At 36.7% G+C, this 23,294-nt stretch overlaps 4 protein-coding genes and 2 long non-coding RNA genes across 7 annotated transcripts; 2 read left to right on the plus strand and 4 right to left on the minus strand.

Annotated features, from left to right (window-relative positions):
• Positions 1 to 3,429: 3,429 nt before the first annotated feature.
• LOC106293935 (probable lipid phosphate phosphatase 4) lies at positions 3,430 to 5,548 on the minus strand. Its single transcript, XM_013729570.1, has 7 exons — positions 5,401 to 5,548; positions 4,846 to 5,083; positions 4,668 to 4,755; positions 4,476 to 4,585; positions 4,007 to 4,100; positions 3,675 to 3,923; positions 3,430 to 3,595 (listed from the first exon to the last, which is right to left on the minus strand). Exons 2-7 carry the CDS (start codon positions 5,059 to 5,061, stop codon positions 3,435 to 3,437), a joined length of 918 nt encoding a protein of 305 aa, XP_013585024.1. The 5' UTR covers positions 5,062 to 5,083; positions 5,401 to 5,548; the 3' UTR covers positions 3,430 to 3,434.
• A 1,357-nt stretch (positions 5,549 to 6,905) lies between these two features.
• LOC106293845 lies at positions 6,906 to 8,157 on the minus strand. The gene is made up of 2 exons (XM_013729481.1): positions 7,963 to 8,157; positions 6,906 to 7,624 (listed from the first exon to the last, which is right to left on the minus strand). The coding sequence occupies exons 1-2, from the start codon at positions 8,125 to 8,127 to the stop codon at positions 7,055 to 7,057; spliced, it is 735 nt and encodes a 244-aa protein (XP_013584935.1). The 5' UTR covers positions 8,128 to 8,157; the 3' UTR covers positions 6,906 to 7,054.
• Positions 8,158 to 9,686: 1,529 nt separating this feature from the next.
• LOC106292876 (uncharacterized PKHD-type hydroxylase At1g22950) lies at positions 9,687 to 12,159 on the plus strand. The gene is made up of 9 exons (XM_013728547.1): positions 9,687 to 10,187; positions 10,380 to 10,427; positions 10,538 to 10,714; positions 10,814 to 10,964; positions 11,068 to 11,154; positions 11,247 to 11,371; positions 11,489 to 11,607; positions 11,717 to 11,828; positions 11,904 to 12,159. Exons 1-9 carry the CDS (start codon positions 9,912 to 9,914, stop codon positions 11,937 to 11,939), a joined length of 1,131 nt encoding a protein of 376 aa, XP_013584001.1. The 5' UTR covers positions 9,687 to 9,911; the 3' UTR covers positions 11,940 to 12,159.
• A 974-nt stretch (positions 12,160 to 13,133) lies between these two features.
• On the minus strand, positions 13,134 to 15,061 carry LOC106295595 (T-complex protein 1 subunit delta). Its single transcript, XM_013731533.1, has one exon. It carries the CDS (start codon positions 14,967 to 14,969, stop codon positions 13,368 to 13,370), a length of 1,602 nt encoding a protein of 533 aa, XP_013586987.1. The 5' UTR covers positions 14,970 to 15,061; the 3' UTR covers positions 13,134 to 13,367.
• Positions 15,062 to 15,296: 235 nt separating this feature from the next.
• Positions 15,297 to 16,467, plus strand: LOC106294098. Of its 2 annotated transcripts, XR_001260734.1 has the most exons (4): positions 15,297 to 15,664; positions 15,761 to 16,014; positions 16,192 to 16,293; positions 16,379 to 16,467. It is a non-coding gene; the product is annotated as an uncharacterized LOC106294098 (long non-coding RNA). The 2 variants fall into 2 exon arrangements; XR_001260733.1 differs by having other exon boundaries at positions 15,761 to 16,293.
• A 4,023-nt stretch (positions 16,468 to 20,490) lies between these two features.
• Positions 20,491 to 21,574, minus strand: LOC106294133. Its single transcript, XR_001260742.1, has 3 exons — positions 21,504 to 21,574; positions 21,273 to 21,328; positions 20,491 to 20,907 (listed from the first exon to the last, which is right to left on the minus strand). It is a non-coding gene; the product is annotated as an uncharacterized LOC106294133 (long non-coding RNA).
• Positions 21,575 to 23,294: the final 1,720 nt, after the last annotated feature.

Raw genomic sequence — 23,294 nt, forward strand, 5'->3', positions numbered from 1 at the left:
CTAAAAGCCTAGTGAAATTACATCTCAGCCCCTTGTGACCAAACAAAAAAACAGAAGCCATTTTTATGAATATAGCCCTAGTAAATCGTCTGAGTCGTCTGAGATGTTGGAAGTCGTCTGGACGACTGAAGTGTAAGTCGTCTGGTACCGGTTTATTTTAAAAATAATTTATAAATCTTGTAAAAAAATATTTTGATGCGTGAAAAATAAAAATCAAGTAATTATAAACAGTTTTAAGTGATATAAATTAAGATATGATAAAATTGATTTGTTTTGAAGATAGATGAGTGGAAGTAGTGAATCATGAAATACTTTGGTTTAGGAGTTTGGCAAACATATGTTGTAGTATTGTATGTATTGTTAGGGTTAGATTTTGGAAAACTAAAATGTTTTTTTCAAAAATTAGTTTTCACCTATATGTGTTTATTTATGTGTATAGTAAACACTTTTCAAGTTTGATTTGATTTTATGAAGTCTTTAATTAGATAATTAAGTTTAGGGGTTATGTTTAGGGTGTGGACGACTTATATTTCAGTCGTCTGTTGAATAATTTACTCGGACGACTTACATTTCAGTCGTCTGGTGAAGAAATTAAAACAGACGACTTACATGTAAGTCGTCCAGAAGAGTTTAATATTTTTAGCGGGAAATTAAATATTTTTAGCGGGAAACTAAAATAGAAGACTTTCCAGACGACTTACTTGTAAGTCGTCTGGAAAGTCTTGTATTTTAGTTTCCCGCTAAAAATATTTAATTTTCCGCTAAAAATATTAAACTCTTCTGGACGACTTACATGTAAGTCGTCTGTTTTAATTTCTTCACCAGACGACTGAAATGTAAGTCGTCCGAGTAAAATGATCCGGTTAGGTTAAAACGTACATTGGTAAAATTAAAGGTTTGGTACGACGTGGACGACTGAAATATACGTCGTCCGAGTAAATTATTCAACAGACGACTAAAATATACGTCGTCCGAGTAAATTATTCAACAGACGACTAAAATATACGTCGTCCGAGTAAATTATTCAACAGACGACTAAAATATACGTCGTCCGAGTAAATTATTCAACAGACGACTAAAATATACGTCGTCCGAGTAAATTATTCAACAGACGACTAAAATATACGTCGTCCGAGTAAATTATTCAACAGACGACTAAAATATACGTCGTCCGAGTAAATTATTCAACAGACGACTAAAATATACGTCGTCCGAGTAAATTATTCAACAGACGACTAAAATATACGTCGTCCGAGTAAATTATTCAACAGACGACTGAAATATAAGTTGTCCACACCCTAAACATAACCCCTAAACTTAATTATCTAATTAAAGACTTCATAAAATCAAATCAAACTTGAAAAGTGTTTACTATACACATAAATAAACACATATAGGTGAAAACTAATTTTTGAAAAAAACATTTTAGTTTTCCAAAATCTAACCCTAACAATACATACAATACTACAACATATGTTTGCCAAACTCCTAAACCAAAGTATTTCATGATTCACTACTTCCACTCATCTATCTTCAAAACAAATCAATTTTATCATATCTTAATTTATATCACTTAAAACTGTTTATAATTACTTGATTTTTATTTTTCACGCATCAAAATATTTTTTTACAAGATTTATAAATTATTTTTAAAATAAACCGGTACCAGACGACTTACACTTCAGTCGTCCAGACGACTTCCAACATCTCAGACGACTCAGACGATTTACTAGGGCTATATTCGTAAAAATGGCTTCTGTTTTTTTGTTTGGTTACAAGGGGCTGAGCTGTAATTTCATTAGGCTTTTAGGTTAGTTTTGCATTTGATTCAAGTTTGGGTATAAGTTTGGGGTTAAAATCAAGTTGTGGGTTAGTTTTGTCAAAAACCCCTTTTTTTTTGCTAAATAGCTATAAATAGTTTATTGTAAACCTTAATGTTTCATAACTTAAAGACATAAAATTATATGTTAATTCTTTAAAATTCGGAGGTCAATCAATACTAATGGTTTTTTCTTCCAAATGTTAATGTTTCATTGGATTATATCCAAGACTTGCTCTTTTTTTAATCGGTAAAAGAAGTAAAATTGAATATATCTTGCTAATCTGGAAAAGAAGTAAAACTGAATTTATATCTTAACGTTTCATAAGAAATTTTATTACAAAATAATGTAGATCAAACAATGTATAGATTTGAACTAAACTTCTTTGTTAATACACATTTATCATAATAATATAATGTCGAGATTTGTATGTTTTAGAAAACTGTGTAGTATTATTTTACTTGGTGTAGAATGTTTGATAAAATATGATTATTTCTGTCATTTAACATGGTTAACTTTAAATCCTTTACAATTTCCAACATTACAGCTAGCTGCAATTTGTTTGCGGAAAGTTGTAAAAAACTTCCATGTAAGTAATACTCCATCTTCTGTTGAAAATGAATATGAAATGATTCATATGCATGCATGTTATAAGTCATATAACAAATGTAGTTTTGCTTTGTTCACTGGTTATCAAAAGATGAAAATATTGTTCAGATGAAATGGATTGTCTCCGAAGAAGATGGATGAATCTAGACCTTATGGGAAAATGAAAAACCAAACCCATGTGGATAACTTTCGGTGACCGTGTCCGGTTAACTTCAATCGGACGTTTCACGTTCGATTCCCAATATGACACTTCATTAAGATTCATTTATACGAAGATGGAGCACTAATTGTAGAACAATAGAGAGATGCCGTAAAGAAAAAAGTAGCACAATAGAGACAGTTTAAAACTAACGTCACGTTAAATAGTTATCTTTGTTTGTTTTCATGTATCTCAACTTTGTTAACCACATAAACTTTGTCATTTGTCAAATGATACGGCGGACTTGAAATTGTGTTAAAAATTCCTGAGTTTGAAACTACCAAACTTAGATTTACGTGTTTGTGTGGCTAGCCGACATGAATATTTATTTTTCATTGCGAGCATCCAGATATGTCTGATGCCGGTAAACAAGTTCCTATGAGATTAGTCGGTTGGACCTTGGCCCGCCAGATATCCCGGATTATCAAAAGAAAAAAAAACTTCGTTTTGGAAGCTAAACTTGAGTACACAGAACCTCTGTTTGACAAAAAAAAAATATATATATAAATCGGTTAAAATTACAAATATTTTGAAGGAAGAAACACTTTGCTTAATTTATACGGATCCAACGTTGAAATCAGAACCCCAAGAGAAAATTAAAACCAAACTAAACCAATGCTAACCAGACTAACATCTTTGAGAACACGGTTAACAACAGTTATATGCTACTTATTGAAATGTACATTTTAGGCAAAGTAACATTTTAGCTGTAGTAACAAATTACCAGTAAGTCAGACATACACATATATAATCATGTAGTTATAAATTACACACATAAATAAATTAAAATGTGCACAGGAATATTATCATTCAGAATCAGTGCTTCCTCGATTACGATGGTGCGGCATGGAGCTAGAGCCAAGCTCAACGTCGTTTTCCAACATCTCTCGTGAACCGCTCCGAGTCATCGTTGTGTCACGACGACTACTCTCGGCCAACATTCTAAAATACGCATGTGGTGCCCATCCTATTAATTTTTAAAAAATCATTATAATCGTTAACCCCAATTCATGAAAGGAGTGACATGATAACAAAAAGTTCATTACCATTGTCGTCGTATGGGTAAGGGAAAAAGTGGAGGTAAGATAAAGATGAGAAAAATATTCCGATGATCGCACCGGCGAAGACGTCGGTCCAATGATGCCAATAGTCGTCGACGCGTGTTATTCCGATGAGAACTGCGACGAGTATTGGTAAGAACACAAGGCATAGCTTTGCCACGTGTCCTCTTCTGTCAAAGACTTTGATCTTCCCCGATAAGTACCATGCAAGGAAAGTTAAACCGGCGAAGGACCCTGCATTTTATACCGTAAATAACCGGTTTAGTTAACCGAAATTGGTTTATATTTAACGACTTTGATGTTTTTAGAAGACTTACAGGAAGTGTGACCGCTAGGAAAACTCTTGTAACCTTCTTTGATGATTTTTTTAACTCCATGGCACACAACATCCTTAGTAACCGAATCAAATTTCTGTTTTCATTTTTGTTTAGTATATAAGCACAAAAAACTTCATGCTATCAGAGCTATACAAGAAGCCCTAGTGATTTTTATTTGATCAAAAGATTAACTTTTATTCTTGGTGTTCTAGTTAAACTTTTATCTTCCTTTATTTTCTTGCACACTATAAACCTCGTCACTAACTCAAAGGTTACATCTCTTGATCACATATCAGCCCTATGTATACTTATTGCTTTGCAAAGAGGCCCTAATAACACACATGAACCTATGACATTGCATTAAATTTTATGTGACTTATGAGACAAGCTGGGCTTCTTGTATAGGCTCTAACAAATTATCTTTGATGTCCAAATTAAGAAGTAATGGATTCGTGGAGATGTTTAATACCGCTTTACCATCGGGAAAACATCGGTGGAAGAAGTTAGGTCGTGGCCTACCGACCGCATTTTTGATGGAATCAGTGGTGACTCCAGTCACAAGACATGAGAATCCAATACCTATACACAACATACAAGTACTAATATAAATCATGCCGAATATACATTTGAGCATGATCAGTATAAGTAGAAATTAACTCACCGAGAATGGCGTGATGAAGATCATAAACATCTCTTCCAAAGTAATAGTACACTGTGAAGATGCATATCGGAACCAATATACAAATAATCTACACACATAATCAGCAACATTAGCACTGATTTCTTGTGATGAAAAGAAATAGTGAGATTATTTCTTTCGGAACAAGTGTGTACTTTACCGGGACAGCCCAAATAGGGATGGTGTCTTGATACAATGGGAAAGTTAGATCGGTCAACATGTCTGGCCCGATGTAGCGATGAAATGGCTCCATAATGTTGAGAACAATGATGACAATACCGAGGAGGACGAGGATGATCCAGTCAATTAGATGCTCTCGAGCCACTTTCCATCCATGGCTCTTTACCGTGTGAGATCCAAGCGTTATCTTACCCATCTTTCAGGCTAATTACATTGACCTAAAAACAGCAGTTTCATTGTAACATGTGTGTAATGTATACACAATCTATCTTCTTGTTTTTTCAGAACTAAATTTTAATTGTGTTATGCAGAAAAAATCTAAAACGAGAAAATATACTTAGATTTTGTTTATTTTCTTGTTCATATCATCTATCAACGCAATGAAGGAATTATTTATCGGAAAAAATAAAATAAATAATTTGTTTCAGGTTTAATCAAAGATAAAACAACGTCACAAAAAATATAATCTGGATTCATCATGCATACATACATGAATAAACAATTAGACATAAAGATGATGGAATAAAAAGGTTACCTGGTAAAAATGCGAAAAGAATCGATGGACGATCGAGGTTTAAAAACCCTAATTAATGTTTCTACTACGGTTGCAGTTGCAATTTACAAACGAATCAATGAAACAATAACTTTTGAAGATGTGAATGGTTTTGTGATTTTGAGGAGGAAAGATCTATGATAAATATGTTTTATTGCAAAATTAAGTTTTTTTTTTTCAGAACAGTTATATTACTTTGTTTTCCCCTTGTTTTTTTGTCTTTTTTGTTCTCACCATTGGATGTGGCTTTAAAACAAAAATAACTATACCTAAATGAAGATATTCATTTATTTGGAAAGTGGTGGTAGCCTAATAACAGTGTATGAAAGTTGGTTCCCTTTGTGTATAGATTTCAAACTTCTTATTTTTCAAATTAAAATTTTCAAATACTTTCGAGAAGATATGGGCATAACTCCCACGTTCTTAAGAAATAACATATATGTAAGACTCTAAAATTATTTTCAAAAATTATTTGAAGATATATGGGCTAACTCCCACGTTCTTAACAGTGTATGAAAGTTTTTTTTTAGCCTCTAAGATTTTGAGCATATAGCATAATACTATAGTCTGTAAGACTGTAACAATTCCACTACTATGTTATAACGCCTACCTAAATCTGGTGATATGCGTTCTTTCAGTGTATAGTAACATCAAGCTTGATTGCTTGAACGTTTCTATTTTTTGACAGAATATAGAGAGCAGGAAGAGCCTGCATCTCTAGCCACTCTTTTGTGCTCTCTAGACTTCTGTCACCACGATTATATTATCTTCTCTCTTACTACACACAAACATATATACTTACATAATACTTCTTTTTTATCTATGCATAATACTTGCATTATACTTACATGGTGCATGCATCTCACATTCAATAGAAACATCTCAGATTTGCCTAAATTATGCATTTTTAATTAGTGAGCACTTGCTTTCTTGCCCCTACTTGAACGCAGTTAAGGATTCGTTTTTGTTGTTGTTGTAGTTTTGAGCTTTTATGTTGCGCATGTATAGACCAATATAGGTTGTCATATGCAACACTTGAGAGTACATCTACCAACTTGCATTGTGATACTTATTTGATTCATTTAGCAGGCATTGCAAATTTGCAATAGGCATCAGGGCCACTGAAATTACATAGACTACATTCTACAGAGTACATACAAAAGTATTATTCTCGATTGTTTATTTGCGTTTACATAAGGGCTGTTCGTTAGGTTGCCGCAGGTACCGGCGGCAGCGGCAGCGTCAACATTCTGCGTCAACTCTTGTTCGTTTCGTTGACGCAGGAAGCTGCGTCTGACGCCGCGTCCGAACGCCGCGTCCTGCGGCTGACGCCGATAAAACCTGCGGTCGCGATATAGTATGCGGCAGCGTCAGCGGCAGCGTCAGCGTCTGCGAAACGAACAACAACTGTCCTCAGATGCTGACGCTGCCGCTGACGCCGAAACCTGCGGCAACCAAACGAACAGGGCTATAAGCGTTTGCGTTTTCATATGATAATCTTCTAATCATTGTTACATGAAAACGCAAACAAACAATCGCAGCCCAAGTTTTTCCATCACATTTCAAAAACATTCCGCAAAATATCTCTAGAACCTCAACGAACAACCAACACACAACAAAAGAATCAGAGAAGAATCTAGAGAGCATGAACCACTGATTCGATTTCACCATCCATCGACTCAGCAGTTTCTCTAAACGACTGGCTGTGGAGACGCCTAGTAAAAGAAGTGGTCGTGTCCAAGAAATACAAAATCGAAGACATCATACAACAGCACACAAACATGGGGGTGGGACCAAAGTTCCACAGGAAGAGCGGGAAGGAGAAATAGAAGGCCCTCAACCCGAGGAACCAGAAGTAGAGAGCTCGGTTCAGGTTCCTAGCCACGTACTCGCAGTGCTCTTTTTCCCCTCTGGAGACGGGCACGGTGACTAGGAAACTAACGTGGGCGTAGTACCTGATGGACTGGACGTTGCAGAGAAAGGCCATGAGGAAACAGATGAGGATCGAGAAGTTCTTGATGGTTGCAAGGAGAGGGCTTTTGTTGCCGTATATCATAGGCGACGCTGTGGATTCCGAAGGGGAGTTGCTGCTTACGAAGACGCCGATGATGGAACAGAGAGTGATTGCTGTTGTGGCTAAAACGGTTGATGCCATTATGTTGTTCCTGATTGTCTGTACTGCCAATACACCGTTTTTCATCGGATCCTACACAAATAAAAATGACAAAAACTGAATCTAAACCGAAAACTAAACTAAAAGGAACTAACAAATCAGAGTGTGCTTGATTGTGTCTCCTATGCCTAGGGCGAAAGCCATTGTCTAGCTCCAAGGTTAAGCCACAGTCTACTACTCAAAAGTTGATTCTAACTTTTGGAGATCACATGTTTACATCACTCAAAAGTATTTACCTTTACTGTTCTCATGATCATTACTCATAAACCCTTTTTCCATTTTTTCTATGTTTTTTTTAGCTAATCCAAAGCCTCGTCAGGGACGAGTATATTGTATCGAAAGAATAAGAAGAGGAGAAGGGAGAAGCGTACGTCCATCATAGCGAAGACCCATAGTCTTCGAGATTCAGCGTTGAGGGAGATAGCGGTGAGCTTCGGACGGTGGATAATGGTGTAGCCGAGCCAGACATGGTAAGCGACCATCACGGCGAGACCCGCCGGCACTAGTACTAAATCCAACGATTCCTCCTTCCACATTTCTAAATTCTACTCCGCTGCAGAGAGATACGAGAGAGAGTGAGAGACGCAGGAGGAGACAAAGCACGAAGCTGGAAAGGGTGAATTTTCACGTGGGTCGCACGTGTTGACACTAACAAACAAACAAACTCCAAGGTCAATGGGATCTGCATCTCTCCTCTCGACATCACTCAACATCTTTTCGGCTTTCAAACAAATTTAGGCCTAAAACCCAATTTTATTGGGCTTCAATGCTTTATGTAGGACCCATATCGGTTCTTATATGAGAGAACATAAACCTGGGGAAGAAATCCTAACTATAACTTGGGAACAATTTAAAATTTAAGGAAAATGCTTTTTTGGTTTTAGTTTTTGTAACAATTTAAAATTTAACTATAACTTAGTTTTAGTTTTTGGTTTTTGCTTTTGTAAAAATTATTTTTTATCCAATCAAGTTTTACTTTTTTTAGTTTTTGTTTTTGTTTTTGTAAAAACTATTTCACTTGCCAATCAAGTTTTTTAACAAATAGATTCCCTAAAATTTAGGAAAACTAGTTTTTCAAAATTTCAACCAATTTGTGAAGAAAAACTAAAAACCAATTTTTGTGGGTTTTCAATATAAAAACGAATTTTTTTTATTTTTTATAAAATACTATATTTTAATTAATTAATAATTAAGTAAATAATATTTTCATAAAGATAAAATTCCCATACAATTTTTTTATCATTTAACATTAATGTAAATTAATTTACGTGTTTCATATATGTAAATAAATATAGATAATTTTAGTATTAGTTGTAGCTAATTAATTCTTAATATCTATAAATAAATTATTGAATAATATTATTATACATAATAAACAACAACTAAAAAGTATAAAATTTAAAATATTTTATTAATGCAATATATTATATTAATTTGAAAAATTGTCATTCAAGTTCTAAAAACGAAAAATATTTTATGTAATAAAATTTATAAATAGTTTCAAAATTTTAAAATATTTTAATTTTAAAATATTGTTCATAGACTGAATCTTGTATTGTTCATAGACGAGTCTTCCACTGAAAAACAACAATATGGTTTGAGAAAGCTAAGTATACAAATTATTGAAAATATTAGAAATATATTGAGTTTAATCAAGCATAAAGTAATATTTTCAGAACCGATAATCAGATAAATATTTGATACCAAAACTATTTTGACTTTAGCCGGATCTTAGACATGTAACTAAACTTGAACCAAACTCGACTAAACCTAAACTGAATCCGATTTAAAACTTTTATAAATAACCGAATGAGATTGAAATTCATGAAACAGAAAAACTGAAATTTGAATGAACCCAAACAAAAAACTCGATTAGGATACCTGTATTCCAGCCTAAACTGTCTAGAAGACGTACAAATCCCTAATTTATCTTTATTTTTTTATACTTTTAGTCCCATCTTAATCAATATACCGGAAATTTGAGTAACCGGATTGTAATTATATTATGGGCCTTAAAATGGGCCGAACAATCATTAAACTCTTTTAAAAGCGTGGGAAGGTAAGTTACGAGCGTAGTTAAAAGGAAAAAAAAAAGGCAATAAAAAAATCAACAACGTTGCAGAGAGAACCCTAACTTCAACGGGAACCCAAAAGGCAAAAACCAGAGAGATCTCCAGATCGACCAAGACCCAAAACAAAGATCAAATCAGATTCTCTTCTAGATTCTGGGTTTCGCTTTTGGAATGTAGTGTACTAAGAAAGTTTCTTACTTTACTTGTAAGGCGTCAAGCAGACAGGCGAGGTGGTCAGCAGGAGAGTAATGGTGGACGGTAACGGAACTAGTGCAGGCAACTCTCACCAGATTGTTTCTGCGGCGGTGAGAGCTACGGTTTCGTGCCGTAAGCTGAGGATAAACCCTAACAACGAGGTTAGGCCAGATAATTACGAGGATCTGCAGCTCGATTTCCCTAATCCGGTTTACAAGAATCTGGAGAAGTACTTGCCTCCGGACATGCTGGTCTCGAACAGGGAAGAGAGAGTGAGGTTCATGACTGACATTATGCTCAGTCACCTTCCTAGTGGAGAGCGGTCCAAGGTAAAGTTCAAAGCTTTGACCTTTTTTTTGTCTGAATTTGAGGATGGGTATTGTTTTGGAGCTGACCCACATGGCTTCTATGATGATTTGTCGTAGCTTTACATACAAACTGGTGTGATCTTGATCTTGATCTTGCTAAATGCTTATACATGAGCCCAATGATTTTAGGTTCATTTATCTTTGATGTTACAGGCTCAAAAGCACAGTGACTATAGGAGTAAGATAGTATCAAACTATCAGGTGTGGATCCTTTTTTTTATTTATCTTTACTTGTGTGCTTTATCTCGCTGCACCAGTCATCAGCGAGTAGTTTGAAATGTTTTTTTTTTTGTCTTTCTTGTCTCCTGCAGCCACTTCACAGGGAGCTGTATAATCTAGTTCCTAGACTATGTTTCGTTCCCTCTTTCCTAAAGGCGATAAATGAGAACACAGAGGATAGCTTCAGAAGCATCATATCTGAAGCTTCTCCTGGTGTTTTTGTCTTTGACATGCTCCTCCCTAGCTTCTGCGAGATGATGCTAGCCGAGGTAATGTGCAATGCGTCCTTTTTTTTTTTTAATTTCTCTGTACCCTTTTATTCTATCTTTATATTCTGTTAAATGTACTACTACTGATTGGCCATGCAGATAGACAATTTTGAAAAGTGGGTGGCTGAGACAAAATTCAGAATCATGAGACCAAACACAATGAATAAATACGGTGCTGTGCTTGACGACTTTGGCCTTGATACCATGCTTGACAAACTCATGGAATGTTTCATACGTCCCATTTCCAAAGGTAATATATAGTTGAAATCCATTACACTAGACTATATTTAAGAACTCCATTAGTTATGTTACTGTTTTGGCTAAAAAGTTTCTTTCTATCTTTTGTTTTGTAGTGTTCTTCAATGATGTTGGTGGAGCAACTCTGGACTCTCACCATGGGTTTGTTGTCGAGTATGGTAAAGATAGGGATGTTGATTTAGGTGAGTCCTCTCCTGCAGAATTTTTTCAAATATCCTTACTAGTTTGACTGATATTCTAGTTGAATATAAGCTCTTCTTATAAAAATTTGCAGGCTTTCATGTGGATGATTCAGAAGTGACTCTGAACGTTTGTTTGGGTAACCAATTTGTGGGAGGGGAGTTGTTTTTCAGAGGCACACGGTGTGAGAAACATGTTAACACAGCGACAAAGTCAGATGTATGCTACTCTTTTTTTTTTTTTTGGCATCGTATGCTACTCTTTTTTTTTTAGTTGCTTTCTTGTCGTATAGCTGGCTGATGGCTAATGGCAACAACTGTTTTCTTACGAAATCAGGAGATATTTGATTATTGTCATGTACCGGGGCAAGCTGTACTTCACCGCGGGCGCCACCGCCATGGTGCCAGAGCCACAACATCTGGACACAGGGTCAACATGCTTCTATGGTGCAGAAGGTATGTATACAAATCGAAAAACTTGCCTCTTGACTGATCTGACATGGAACTTCTTTAGAATAGTCACTTGTTTTCTTATCAAACTTTTCCTTCTTGTTGTTCCACTCAGCTCTTCGTTTAGAGAGCTACAAAGACTTCAGAAGGACTTCTCCAGCTGGTGCGGAGAGTGCTCTTGTGAAAAGAGAGAGGAGAAAGCACGGACGTTTGATGCTATAAGAAAGGTAAATCATTTGATTGATCAAGCATGTTGCTGTCTCTCGTATAGATGATCCATATGCTCTTTATTGCTACTGCAGAAATATGTTAAAGCAGTGCATGCTCCTCAGGCTTGAAGAAACAGGCAGTTCGATAAAATAAGAAATAACTTATATTGGATGACTTTAGAACTTGGGATCAACACTTGTTAGGATTGCTCTTGTTTTAAGGTGGCTTAAAACTTGAGCCTTTGTAGAAAATCATTTAAGGTAAATGGCTTTCGGTTTTATCTTTTCTGGACTCTTTGGTAACTATGTACATGAAATCTAGTCTCAAATTCACCTCTTCCACAACGAATTGTATCGTTTTCTGATGCTTTTTTTTATGAAACTTTTAAAGAATTAGTGTTCTCTGGTTTTATTTGGTGTTGCTGCTCGTTACTAGTGACTAGTGAGTGATGGCTAGAGCCAGAAATCATGGATTATGTTCTTATTTGAGACAGTGTCGATTACCTCTGTAGTCTCTATTGAATAGAGAAAACTATTACGGAGATATTGCACGTTGCTCTAAATAATGGAAGAGAAAAAGAAATATTTGAATGTTATGTCTACTTATTTCATGGCAAGACAAATCGAATTTGGTTGTGAAACGTGTACCACCAACTCTAGTAGTTGACTTTAAGCTATTTCAATGAATCCTTGTGAATATTCGTCTTTTATATACTCGTACATTCATATATGATCGTACCGATTTGATTGAGCTTTCTATCGTGATGTTTAGATGAACACACCATTCATCTTCATTGAATACGGATTTTATGGGATCTCATTGTTTATTCTTAAATAAGAGATTTGATCTCTCTGTGTTTGCCCTTTTATTGTGGCCGCACAACCTAAGAAGAGTAATTCTGAATCTGCAGTGTAGAAGTTTATACTATTGCAACACACAAGGCAAAAACTCTCTGTACATACACACATAAGAACTTGCCCCAAAACACAGGATCAATACAAAGGATATTCTAGTTGTTTACGTTCGAGTTGTAATCAAAATTGGGTTGCAATTAATTTGTGAATAAATGAAAAGAAGATTTAACTGAATCAAGTACGACGCAAGTAGTAATTTATATCCTGATTGGGTCTGGTAGCTGACAGACAAACGAGCTGGAGAAACTAATGTTCATTCAACTGTGTTGTAGTAACCTTTGTGACCCAGTCTAGGATACCACTTTGGGCTGTTTTTTTTTGTCCCATAATCAACTATTTGAGTCACAGCAATTGAAGTTCTGATTCTACTTCTACCAGCTGCACTATCACCAAATCATAATCAACATATGAAACAAAAAGAGAAATCCGGATATTAAGTCACTAGAAAGAAACAAAGTAGCACTAAACCACAGAGATGACCACTTAGCTGCAATAGCACATGGTGAAAGCAAAGAGGGTCTAAGTTCAACCATTGCAGCAACAACAAAAAAAAATAGACCAAAACACCAAAAAGGAAACAAAGCTTTAGATAGATAGAGCAGGAGAAGTGTACTGATGACCGTTTTGAGTGAAACTACCACACTACCTCACAGTAACGATGTCATCGATCTTCAAAATCATCCTTACGCATTCAGTTGCGAGAGTGATTGCGCTGGTGCTCACAAGCAGAGGCTGCACCACGTTTTCCTCCAAGATATTAGTGATCTGCCCTTTCCTAACATTGATCCCAGAGTTGATCTCCCCTTGAGCATGCTTGTTCCTCAGCTCAGTCACAATGGCAATAGGATTCAAACCTGCATTCTCAGCCAGCGTGTAAGGAATAACCTCCAGAGCTTCAGCAAAAGACTTCACACAGTAACCTTCCATCCCATGGAGCACCTTAGCCCAAGCGCCTAGCTGCCTCGAGAGCTCAATCTCTGGCGCACCACCTCCTGCAATCAAAAACCTCTTGCTCACAAGACACCTGACAACACACAACGCATCGTGCAGACTCCTCTCAGCTTCATCAAGGACAAGCTGGTTAGATCCACGGACAAGAACAGAGGTGGTTCTCCCCATGTCCTTGATCCCAGTGATCTTCAAAATCTTCCCATCTCCAAGCGACGCTTCTTCAACAAGATCAGCAAAACCAAGCTTCTCAGCCCTAAAATGCTCAATGTTAGCAATCGGCAAGCAGTTCAACGTCTTCGTCACAAACTCAATCTCATCCCTCTCCACATCCTTAATCACCATGATCTTAGCCTTCGCCAAATAATGAAGCGACAAATCAGTCACAGCGTCCCTCAAAATACTCTTCTGAATCAGCAACACATTGCAACCAGTGGCCTTGATCTTCTTAATCATCCCCAAGATGTAGTTCCTCTCTTCCTTCAAGATCCTATCCATCTGAGTGTAATCAGAGACAACAATACTCTGCTCGATGTCAGTCTTGGGAGGCGAGATTTGGAACTGAATCACAGCGATCTTGGCATTCTCCATCCTCGTGGGCCCACCAGCAGCGTGGCTAACTTTTTTATCAAACACCAAACCGTTAACAGTGTGCGTATCGTCAACAGTGCCACCAAGCTTCTTAACAATTTTGATATCACGCAGATCAACAATCTCCGGCTTCTCCGGATCTATCACTGATAAAACCGCATCAACAGCTAACGGAGCGAGCAGAGTAGAGTACTGACTAACAACCTTACTGTTCAGCGACGTGCTCGCCGATTTAACTAACGAATCTCGATCCGTGAGCTCCACGGGGACAGCCATGGCGGTCAAGATATCAACGGACTTCGCGCAAGACTTGTGAAGCGCGTCCGAGATCACGGTAGGGTGGATCCCGGAACCTAAAAGCGTTTGGCACACTCTGAGCAAGGCTCCGGCGAGTACCACGACCGTTGTGGTCCCGTCTCCGGCGGCTGAGTCCTGCGATTTGGAAAGCTCCACCATCATCTTCGCCGCTGGCTGGAGAACGTCCATCTTGTTGAGGATCGTGGCTCCGTCGTTGGTGATGATGACCTCGCCGCTCGCGGTGGAGATCATCTTGTCCATCCCCTTAGGGCCCAGGCTCGTGCGGACGGCGTCGGCGACGGCGCGGGCGGCGTTGATGTTGGCGGAGCGGATGTCTTCTTTACGTTTGTTGTCTACGAAGGATTCGGCCTTGGATGCGCGAGGTCTCGATGCCGTCACCGCCGCCATTGTAGACTACAGAGGAGAGATCTCGAGATTTGATTTGATCGGAAAGGGAAATGAGGTTAGATCAGTTGTTTACAGTGGAAAGAGACGCTCTAGGGTTTACGGTGCTCTTTGGTTGCACGAACTAATATCTTCCTGATAAAAATGGGCCTGTTATGTATAAACTGTATTTAGCCATAAAGGCCCATTATGTATTCCGGTTTTCTAAGTTTATTCTAATTTTGTAGAAGTAACCGAAAAAATAAAAGTAAACCGGAGCGAGGTCCGGTTTAACAGCTTGTTAAATCTCAGCCATCGTTTTTTTCCTCCCGTTCACCAGACAGGGAAGGGTTTGTGGTCGGAGAATTTGCAGAGTCACACACACATGTTGAGGTCGACTCTTGGGTTAGAATGGAGAAGAAGGCCGAGACACTTCTTTCGCTTATCTCCAGACAGCTTCCGAAGACCCTTATCACGACGTCTCGCAGCGAATGGTGACGGTTGCTGTTTTCTAGCATGAGATTAGTGTTCGTTCTCCACCTAGTGCTTACTTTTGTGTACAGTTTACTTGTGGTTCACAGTCCGCTTGTGAGGTGAATCAATGGAGTTTAAGGTTCTCTACTTTTCTCATATCGAAGCATGAGCAGGAGATTGTGTCTGAGGAATTGTGATGGTTTTCATAAAATCTCAGGAATTGCATCAAGAATGGGACTGTAGAGGTATATCTTTTGTTAAGGTCTTGCAATGAAGTGAGAAAATCTCCTTTGATTCTGAGGTTTTTGTTTGTTCTCTTATGGTCTATTGTTTTTTGGCAGCCGTCACAGTATGATAAAGCTGTTGTCTTCTTTCACTTGGATTCAAAAAGGTGGTTTTGCCTTTAAGCATAGAAAGGGAAGTAGATGCTTATCTTGAGGCTTTTTTCGATGAAAGAGAAGACGGGTATCTACGAATACCTGAAACCTCTAGAAATGAATATTTGGCTACTGGTAATAGCCACTATCCGTTGCCAGAAAATATCTTAGACCAAACAAAGAGTGTCCAACTGAAGAGTATGCAACAGAACTGGCTGGTTGGTTGCTCTAAAGCTTTAATCTTCTATTGGCTGTAATACATTAGTGTGTCTCACTCTCACTTTCTTTCGTTCTTGCAGGTACCGTAGCTTTCTTTTCTTTTGATCTTCCATTGCATTCTCATGTTTAGTTTGCTGAGAAAAAAAAGATCATTCTTCTTTGTTGTTACCTCGCAGTAGTGGGGACGTTCGGGTTATAACTGGGCAACGGTTACCAAGAACGGAACCACGGTAAAGACTGGTGATGTTGTCTCTGTTAGCGGGAAAGGGAGACTCAAGGTAAGACTGTAAGAAGTGAGTTTAGTTAGTGTTTGGTTTCAAAAACGTTAATATGTTTTGAGTTAATTGGTGTTTTAATGCACAGATTGGAGAGATCAATGAGACGAAAAAAATGGAAATATGCAGTTGAAATCATCAGATATCTGTAGAATGAAGCTGTAACAACAAGTTATCAAAGGCTCTTTAGTTCTTCTTCTACTTCTCATAAATTGATATTTACTTTTTTTATTTGTTTGTTGACATTTTGTAGAATCATAGTAAAGTTCAAAGGAATAATATTAATCTTCAACTATCCTCCATACGAAATACCAATCAACTTTTAGTTGCATATAATTTATGATAAACGTACAAGAATAAATTTCTTCCCAATAAGGTTGAGAAATGATACAGAAAAGAGTCGAGAAATCAATTTATACAAAAGCTAATTATATTCTAAAGAGAAATATGCAATAAGATAAGCAATAATTCATACACCATAGGAATAAACCAACCAAAATGCAAGAAAATTCTAACACAGCTGAAAAGTACATAAAGACATTACTGTTTATGTACATAACATCAAAATTCAAATGATCTTAGTTTAGACAGACAACAACTAAGTTTATTTTTCGTTAACGATTACAGCTGAATCTTATCTAAAATAGCATGACTCTCAAACGAATTTAGTTTACCAATCACATTATGCCGTTCCTGAGATGATCATATAACACATCCGAGTCTTATTATTTTAGTATGTAATAGTAATTTAGTGTGATAATTTGCCGGACAACAAACAGAAAATTGGATGATTTTGTACATAAACTAGAGTCAATAATTTCCAAAAAAGAATATCTAACATCACATTTAGTCGACCTAAAGAGAAAAAAAAAAACCAGAGCACATATTTCAAATGTTTACAACTACTAGACTTTACATACAGCTACTTTCTTGAATTTGACATCAATCAATAGAAACTTAATAAGCTTCATCGGCTCTGTACGACTAAGAGATCACAGGATAGACACACGTATATAACAGAGAATTCTCGATCACTGTTACAGTAAAAACTCAGTTCAACATGTAAATCTATAAATGTAACGTGTAATCATCAGCATATGATGAAGAATCCCATAAATTGTGAAAATTAAATGATGTCTAATTTTTGACAAGACTCAGAAACCAAGGCACAGACACAAATACCATAACATGGAAATTTTCAAGTCAAACATATACAATTTAAAGAATCTAACATAATAATCATCAGCGTAGAGATGTCATTTCACATGTTTAAAATGATCACCCACGGTAAGGAGCATTAAAGAAAACATAACATTCAAGATGCAAAGAAACTACTACCACCATCTCTAGTCTTCCAGACATGTTAAATCTACAAGAGATACATCTATTTCATAAAATGAGAAACCTTATAGTAGATGCAAGCACCAAACTAAAGAGAATACTATAAGTTGATCTACGACTCCAAGATCCATCTATCTTACAAGATGAGAAACCTTATAGCTCTTACAAGATGAGAAACCTTATAGCTCATACAAGCACCAAACTAACGAGAATACTAACACTGTACATGTTTAGAACGATCATTCAGCGTTAGGAGGAGTATTGACACAAAAACAGAAACATTTGAAATTCAATGAAACTACCCCCAGAATCTGCAGGAGTCTCTCACCTACTTTTGATCTACAAGATACTACAAGATACATCCATTTCACAAAATGAGAGACCTTATAATGCATACAAGCACCAAACTATAAAGAGTTTTATTAACACTATTTTTAGAATGATCAGTGAAGCTTATGAGTATAAAACAAAACAGAAACCTTCGAAATTTAAGAAAACTACCACCACAATATGGAGGAGTCTCTCACCTACTTTTGATCTACAAGAGCTGGAAGATACATTCATTTGAAAAAATTAAGAGACCTTATAATACATGCAATAGAGATTACAAACACTGAAAACACAAAAAGAAATACTCCAAAATCAAAGTAGAAAATCTACCTGTTCATCAATGGATATGTTAGCAATTAATTTTCTAGAATCTCACGGATGCTAGCTAAACCAATGATAGAAATATTGACTAGTCAGCTTAAATGGAGCTTAGAGATTCATTTCCAGTTTCTTTAGTTTATGTATATATATATATCACTTAACTTTGAAAATTTTCATAAGTAAAAAATCCCAATTTACAAGAGCAAAGTCAAGAAAAGCATATACCTGAGAAGCCTTTGCCTCAATGAGGATATGAGCAGTTTCCGAAGCACAAACCTGAACAGATGAAACTAATCTTTACTTCATGTTTGTGTCTCCTTCTTGTGATTTTCATAATTTTACCAAATAAATTACAAACAAGTTTGAAATGCACATACGGACATACCTGTCAAAGAAATCTGCTACACTTGAAATCTTCTATGAGTCTCTAACAATTTGAAGTAGCACATACATACCTGCAAAATTCAGAATTAATCAGTCTCTGCTTCACTTAAATGCCTCATTCTTACCTTGTGAATTTTTACGTTGTGAGTGGTAAAGTAATGAATGTGTTATACATTCATAGTCTTTTTCTTAGAACTTTCTTTACGACACTGATCAATTTTTTCTTAACACTATTTGAGAACTTTTTCAAGGCTCGGATAGTAAAGTACCGAATCAGTTTCCAGTTCATAGTCTCTGTCTTAAGACTTGGTTTAAGCCATTGGTCGTTTTCCATCCAACAAGCCAAAAACCGACATGTAGTCGTTGTCTAAATACTTTGCCAAGGCTTGTGGTGAAGTAAGGAGTCTGTTTTCGATTCATATAACCTGTCTTAAACTCTTTTTCAGCTTTTGGTCCTTCTCTGTCTAGCTGTTATTATGACTATTGTTTGTGTAAGACTTTTCTAAGCCGCAGGTAGTTTTTTCCATCCAACAAGTAGTAGTTGGTTTGTGTGCAATTAAACCGGTGGTCGTGTTTTGCCATCCACTGTTAGTCGTTTTTACATCCAATTCATACTCTTCATCTTGAAGACTTTTCATAAGCTGTGTGTAGAAAGAAACTCAATTTTTGGTCTATTACTCTCTGTCTTAAGACTTGGTTTAAGCTGTTGGTAGTCTTTCCCAGCAATCAAGTCAAAACCAACTCAATGTTTGTTTCATACTCTCTGTCTTAAGACTTGGCTGTGTGTAGCAAGAATCTCAAAGTCTTTGTCTATAAACTTTTCATAAGCCGTGGGTAGTCTTTGTCTGAAAACATTCTTTAAGACTATTCTCATAGAGCTGTTATTGGCCAGATTCAGTCTTTGTCTAAAGACTTTACATAAGCTGTATGTAGCAAGAATCTCAAAGTCTTTGTCTATAATCTTTTCATAAGCCGTGGGTAGTCTTTGTCTGAAAACATTCTTTAAGCCGTGGGTATCGTCAAGCAATAATTCTGTTTGGCGTAAAGACTTCCATAAACCCGTGGGTAGCCGTAGTATTGACTTCCATAAAGACTCTTCTCATAGAGCTGTTATTGGCCAGATTCAGTCTTTGTCTAAAGACTTTACATAAGCTGTATGTAGCAAGAATCTCAAAGTCTTTGTCTAAAAACTTTTCATAAGCCGTGGGTAGTCTTTTTTTTTGGTAAAACCGTGGGTAGTCTTTGTCTGAAAACATTCTTTAAGCCGTGGGTAGCTGTTATTGGCCAGATTCAGTCTTTGTCTAAAGACTTTACATAAGCTGTGTGTAGCAAGAATCTCAAAGTCTTTGTCTAAAAACTTTTCATAAGCCGTGGGTAGTCTTTTTTTTTGGTAAAACCGTGGGTAGTCTTTGTCTGAAAACATTCTTTAAGCCGTGGGTAGCTGTTATTGGCCAGATTCAGTCTTTGTCTAAAGACTTTACATAAGCTGTGTGTAGCAAGAATCTCAAAGTCTTTGTCTAAAAACTTTTCATAAGCCGTGGGTAGCAATATTTGCTAAAGCCTCTTCATCAACTCATGGACTTTGTTTAAAGACTTTATAAGCCGTGGGTAACTCATAGTCTATGTCTAAAGACTTTACGGTGTACAGTTGGTTGGTCGTTTTATCCATCCCAACATTCAGAGTCTTTTTGTGTCTAAAGACCTTTTTGCAAGCCACGGGACATTTGATCCAACCAAACATTCATTCATAGTCTTTGTCTGCCTAAAGACATTTTTTTGCAAGCCACGGGTCGTTTGATCCAGCCAACCTTTGTCTAAAAACTTTTCTTAAGCCGTTTGTTGTGTTTTGTAAGCCGTGGGTAACAAAATTCTGTCATACTTTCCATCATTTACTTAGACATGCACTACCACCAACCAAACCAACCAATAGAGTTGTTGGGGCCATGATTTCAAACTTTTCTCAGGGTCTAGGCTTCACGCAACAGTGGGACAATGTCCCCAAATAAGAATCTGACAAAACACTATTAGATTAGTGTCTGCCTATGATCTTCTTTGGGGTTTAATAACAACCAAACTTGGAAACAAAACAGTAGAAGAGAAAGTAAAAGAGCTTAACTGTTTTACTGCTGCTACTTCTTTGCCTCCAAGATCCGATCTTATCTTCAATTGTTTCAGTGACTCTATCCAGAGGTATGATGTAATGGAATCTGTCAGCGATGGTTTCTCCACACAAACATACTACTGTAAACAAAACAAAAAAGAGAGGAAATATTACTTGTATGATGAAAACAGGTGAAAGAATAAAACTTGGAACTCAAAAAAAAATCTCTGTTAATTCCCTATGTCTATTCGTCATGAACACAATCGTTCAATCTGTAATCCTTTACTCTCACAAATAAGATATTAAGGAATCAACAATGGTGCTAGCACTAAGAAAGAAACCAAATAGATTCGAACGTATGTGTATAAGTATCTACCTCTATTCACTTTATATAATCGATCTTTAAGTCCCGATATAGAAGATAATATCCATAACTAAAACACCAAATTAAAGCACAATCACGCTTTACAAATAGATCAAACTCTAGCGTAAGACAGAGAAGTACCTCAACGAGGGTTTCACGAGTGAGTCAAAGCGTTTCCCTTGTAGATTCAAACATCACTGCAACAAATAAATAACGAACGATTTAGGAATCTTGAAACCCTAAAGCAAAATCGCTAAGAGGATTACGGATCGCATCGCGAACTCCAAACAAGAAAACAACGGAACAAAAGCAAATTCAGGATCTACAGATTACATAAATCGAAAAGGAAACTTATTGATTTAAGAATCTCACCAGTTCCCCACATGTACAATTCCTCGAAGAAGGGAGAGAGAGAGAGACCTCCTCTGCTTTTATTATGTATCGTTGCGTCTTTTGTTAGCAATAATTTTCTAACGGATACATTTACGGTTTACTAACAAATTACGATCAAACACCAAAACCGAACCGGTTTAAGATCCATCAGATACTTTAATTAGGACGGTCCTGCTTTCCCATCAACTGTCCGACATATTAGATGGGCTTCAGTAAAGCCAATTAATTCAAATTTCAAAATCGAGAAATAGGATACCAAAACAAAAAGCATATAATTGGCTAATCTATATATATATATATATATATATCTATATATTATAATGAGGGAGTTTTTACTCTCTCTCCTAATCCTATCCACGTCATCAGTTTTACTTATTTACGTGGGATCCACATAACCAAGCTTTCCATCACGTTTCGAGTGCTGTGTTTTTTTTTGTGTGGCTTTTACGTGAACTCCTCAGCCCATTAGTGATCCAAGTTTAAACATAAGCCTAGATACCTGCTGAAGCCCATTTATAACTTTCCACAGATAGACCCAAATAAACCCGGTAATCGATTAGGTTCACCTGCGTATTCAGATCACAGTACTCTTATGAAACTCTTCATCTCCCCCTATCTCTTGATCTCACCCTCTTTACTCATTCCATCAAATACCTTAAGCGTTTCAAAACCTCTAACATTGATTTCAGTATAAAGAGTCAATGCCAGAATCTGGAATCGAACATCTCAGTCGCCTCATCTTTTACTCAACTGTCGAAAATGCCTTTCTCCGTTTCTGTTTCCATCCAATCTGCTGTTATGAACTCCACATACGATGATCTTTGCCTTGGCTGTTATTCTAAGGTGATTTGTTGGCCACCTCTTCCGCTTCTGGGATTTATTGAATTCATGCCTTGTCCTACTTGATGAAAAGGTAACATCATCTTTAACTTAACATCAAATATTTGTAACATGGCTGCTTGGTAATCGCTAAACAATTGGTTTTAAAAGTTTACTACTTTGTCTACGCAGAATTCCGTCATCCAAGGCTTCATCCCCGCTCCTCATGCCAATCAGTACTGTCAAACTTTACGATTGCCAAAGTTGATGGATTCGAAGTTTGTGGGTGAACGAATATGTACAAGTGTCTGGATCACCCTTTCTTCTTCTGGTTCATTCCGACAATAACTATTGCTGAAGTGCTCCGGTCATCTCTAAGCTCTTGTAAACTGATTGTCTTTTTCACTGAGACATGTAAGGCCGATACTCACCCTTTCCAAGTTTTCATGCTTATATCTCTTTATTCCTATTTCAAATAAATTATATAATCCTACTACAGTTCAGTCGTGGTGTATTTTTCATTGTGGATGTTAATCAATTCCCTGCAAGTATAGAACTTGCATACATGCATCTTATTTTATAACAACATCTAACCCACACTCGGCCTTCTGTTGGTAACATGTATCCTAACTCCACACCGGCCACCAAATTTTATTTTGGCACCACCATTCCCGCCATTGAATTGTTTCTCAGCAGGTTCATTATAAGTCTTAGAGAAAATCAGCTAAACTATCATTTTCCTCAGCTAAACTATCATTTTCCTCACTTTCTTACAGAGGCTTGCATGCTAAACTCTAAACACTTCTACTTTATGTTGGAAAATTTGTATTAAATATATGTGTTTGTTACTCTTTTTAAAACATATGCTGACCCACATATTGGGAGTTGCAGCAGCAGAGGTATTCCCACGTTTTGAGACCATTGGAGAGATTCAGAAGAAAAAAAACAACT

This window comes from Brassica oleracea, chromosome C5 (genome assembly GCF_000695525.1).
Source record: "Brassica oleracea var. oleracea cultivar TO1000 chromosome C5, BOL, whole genome shotgun sequence".
Taxonomy (NCBI): Eukaryota; Viridiplantae; Streptophyta; class Magnoliopsida; order Brassicales; family Brassicaceae; genus Brassica; species Brassica oleracea.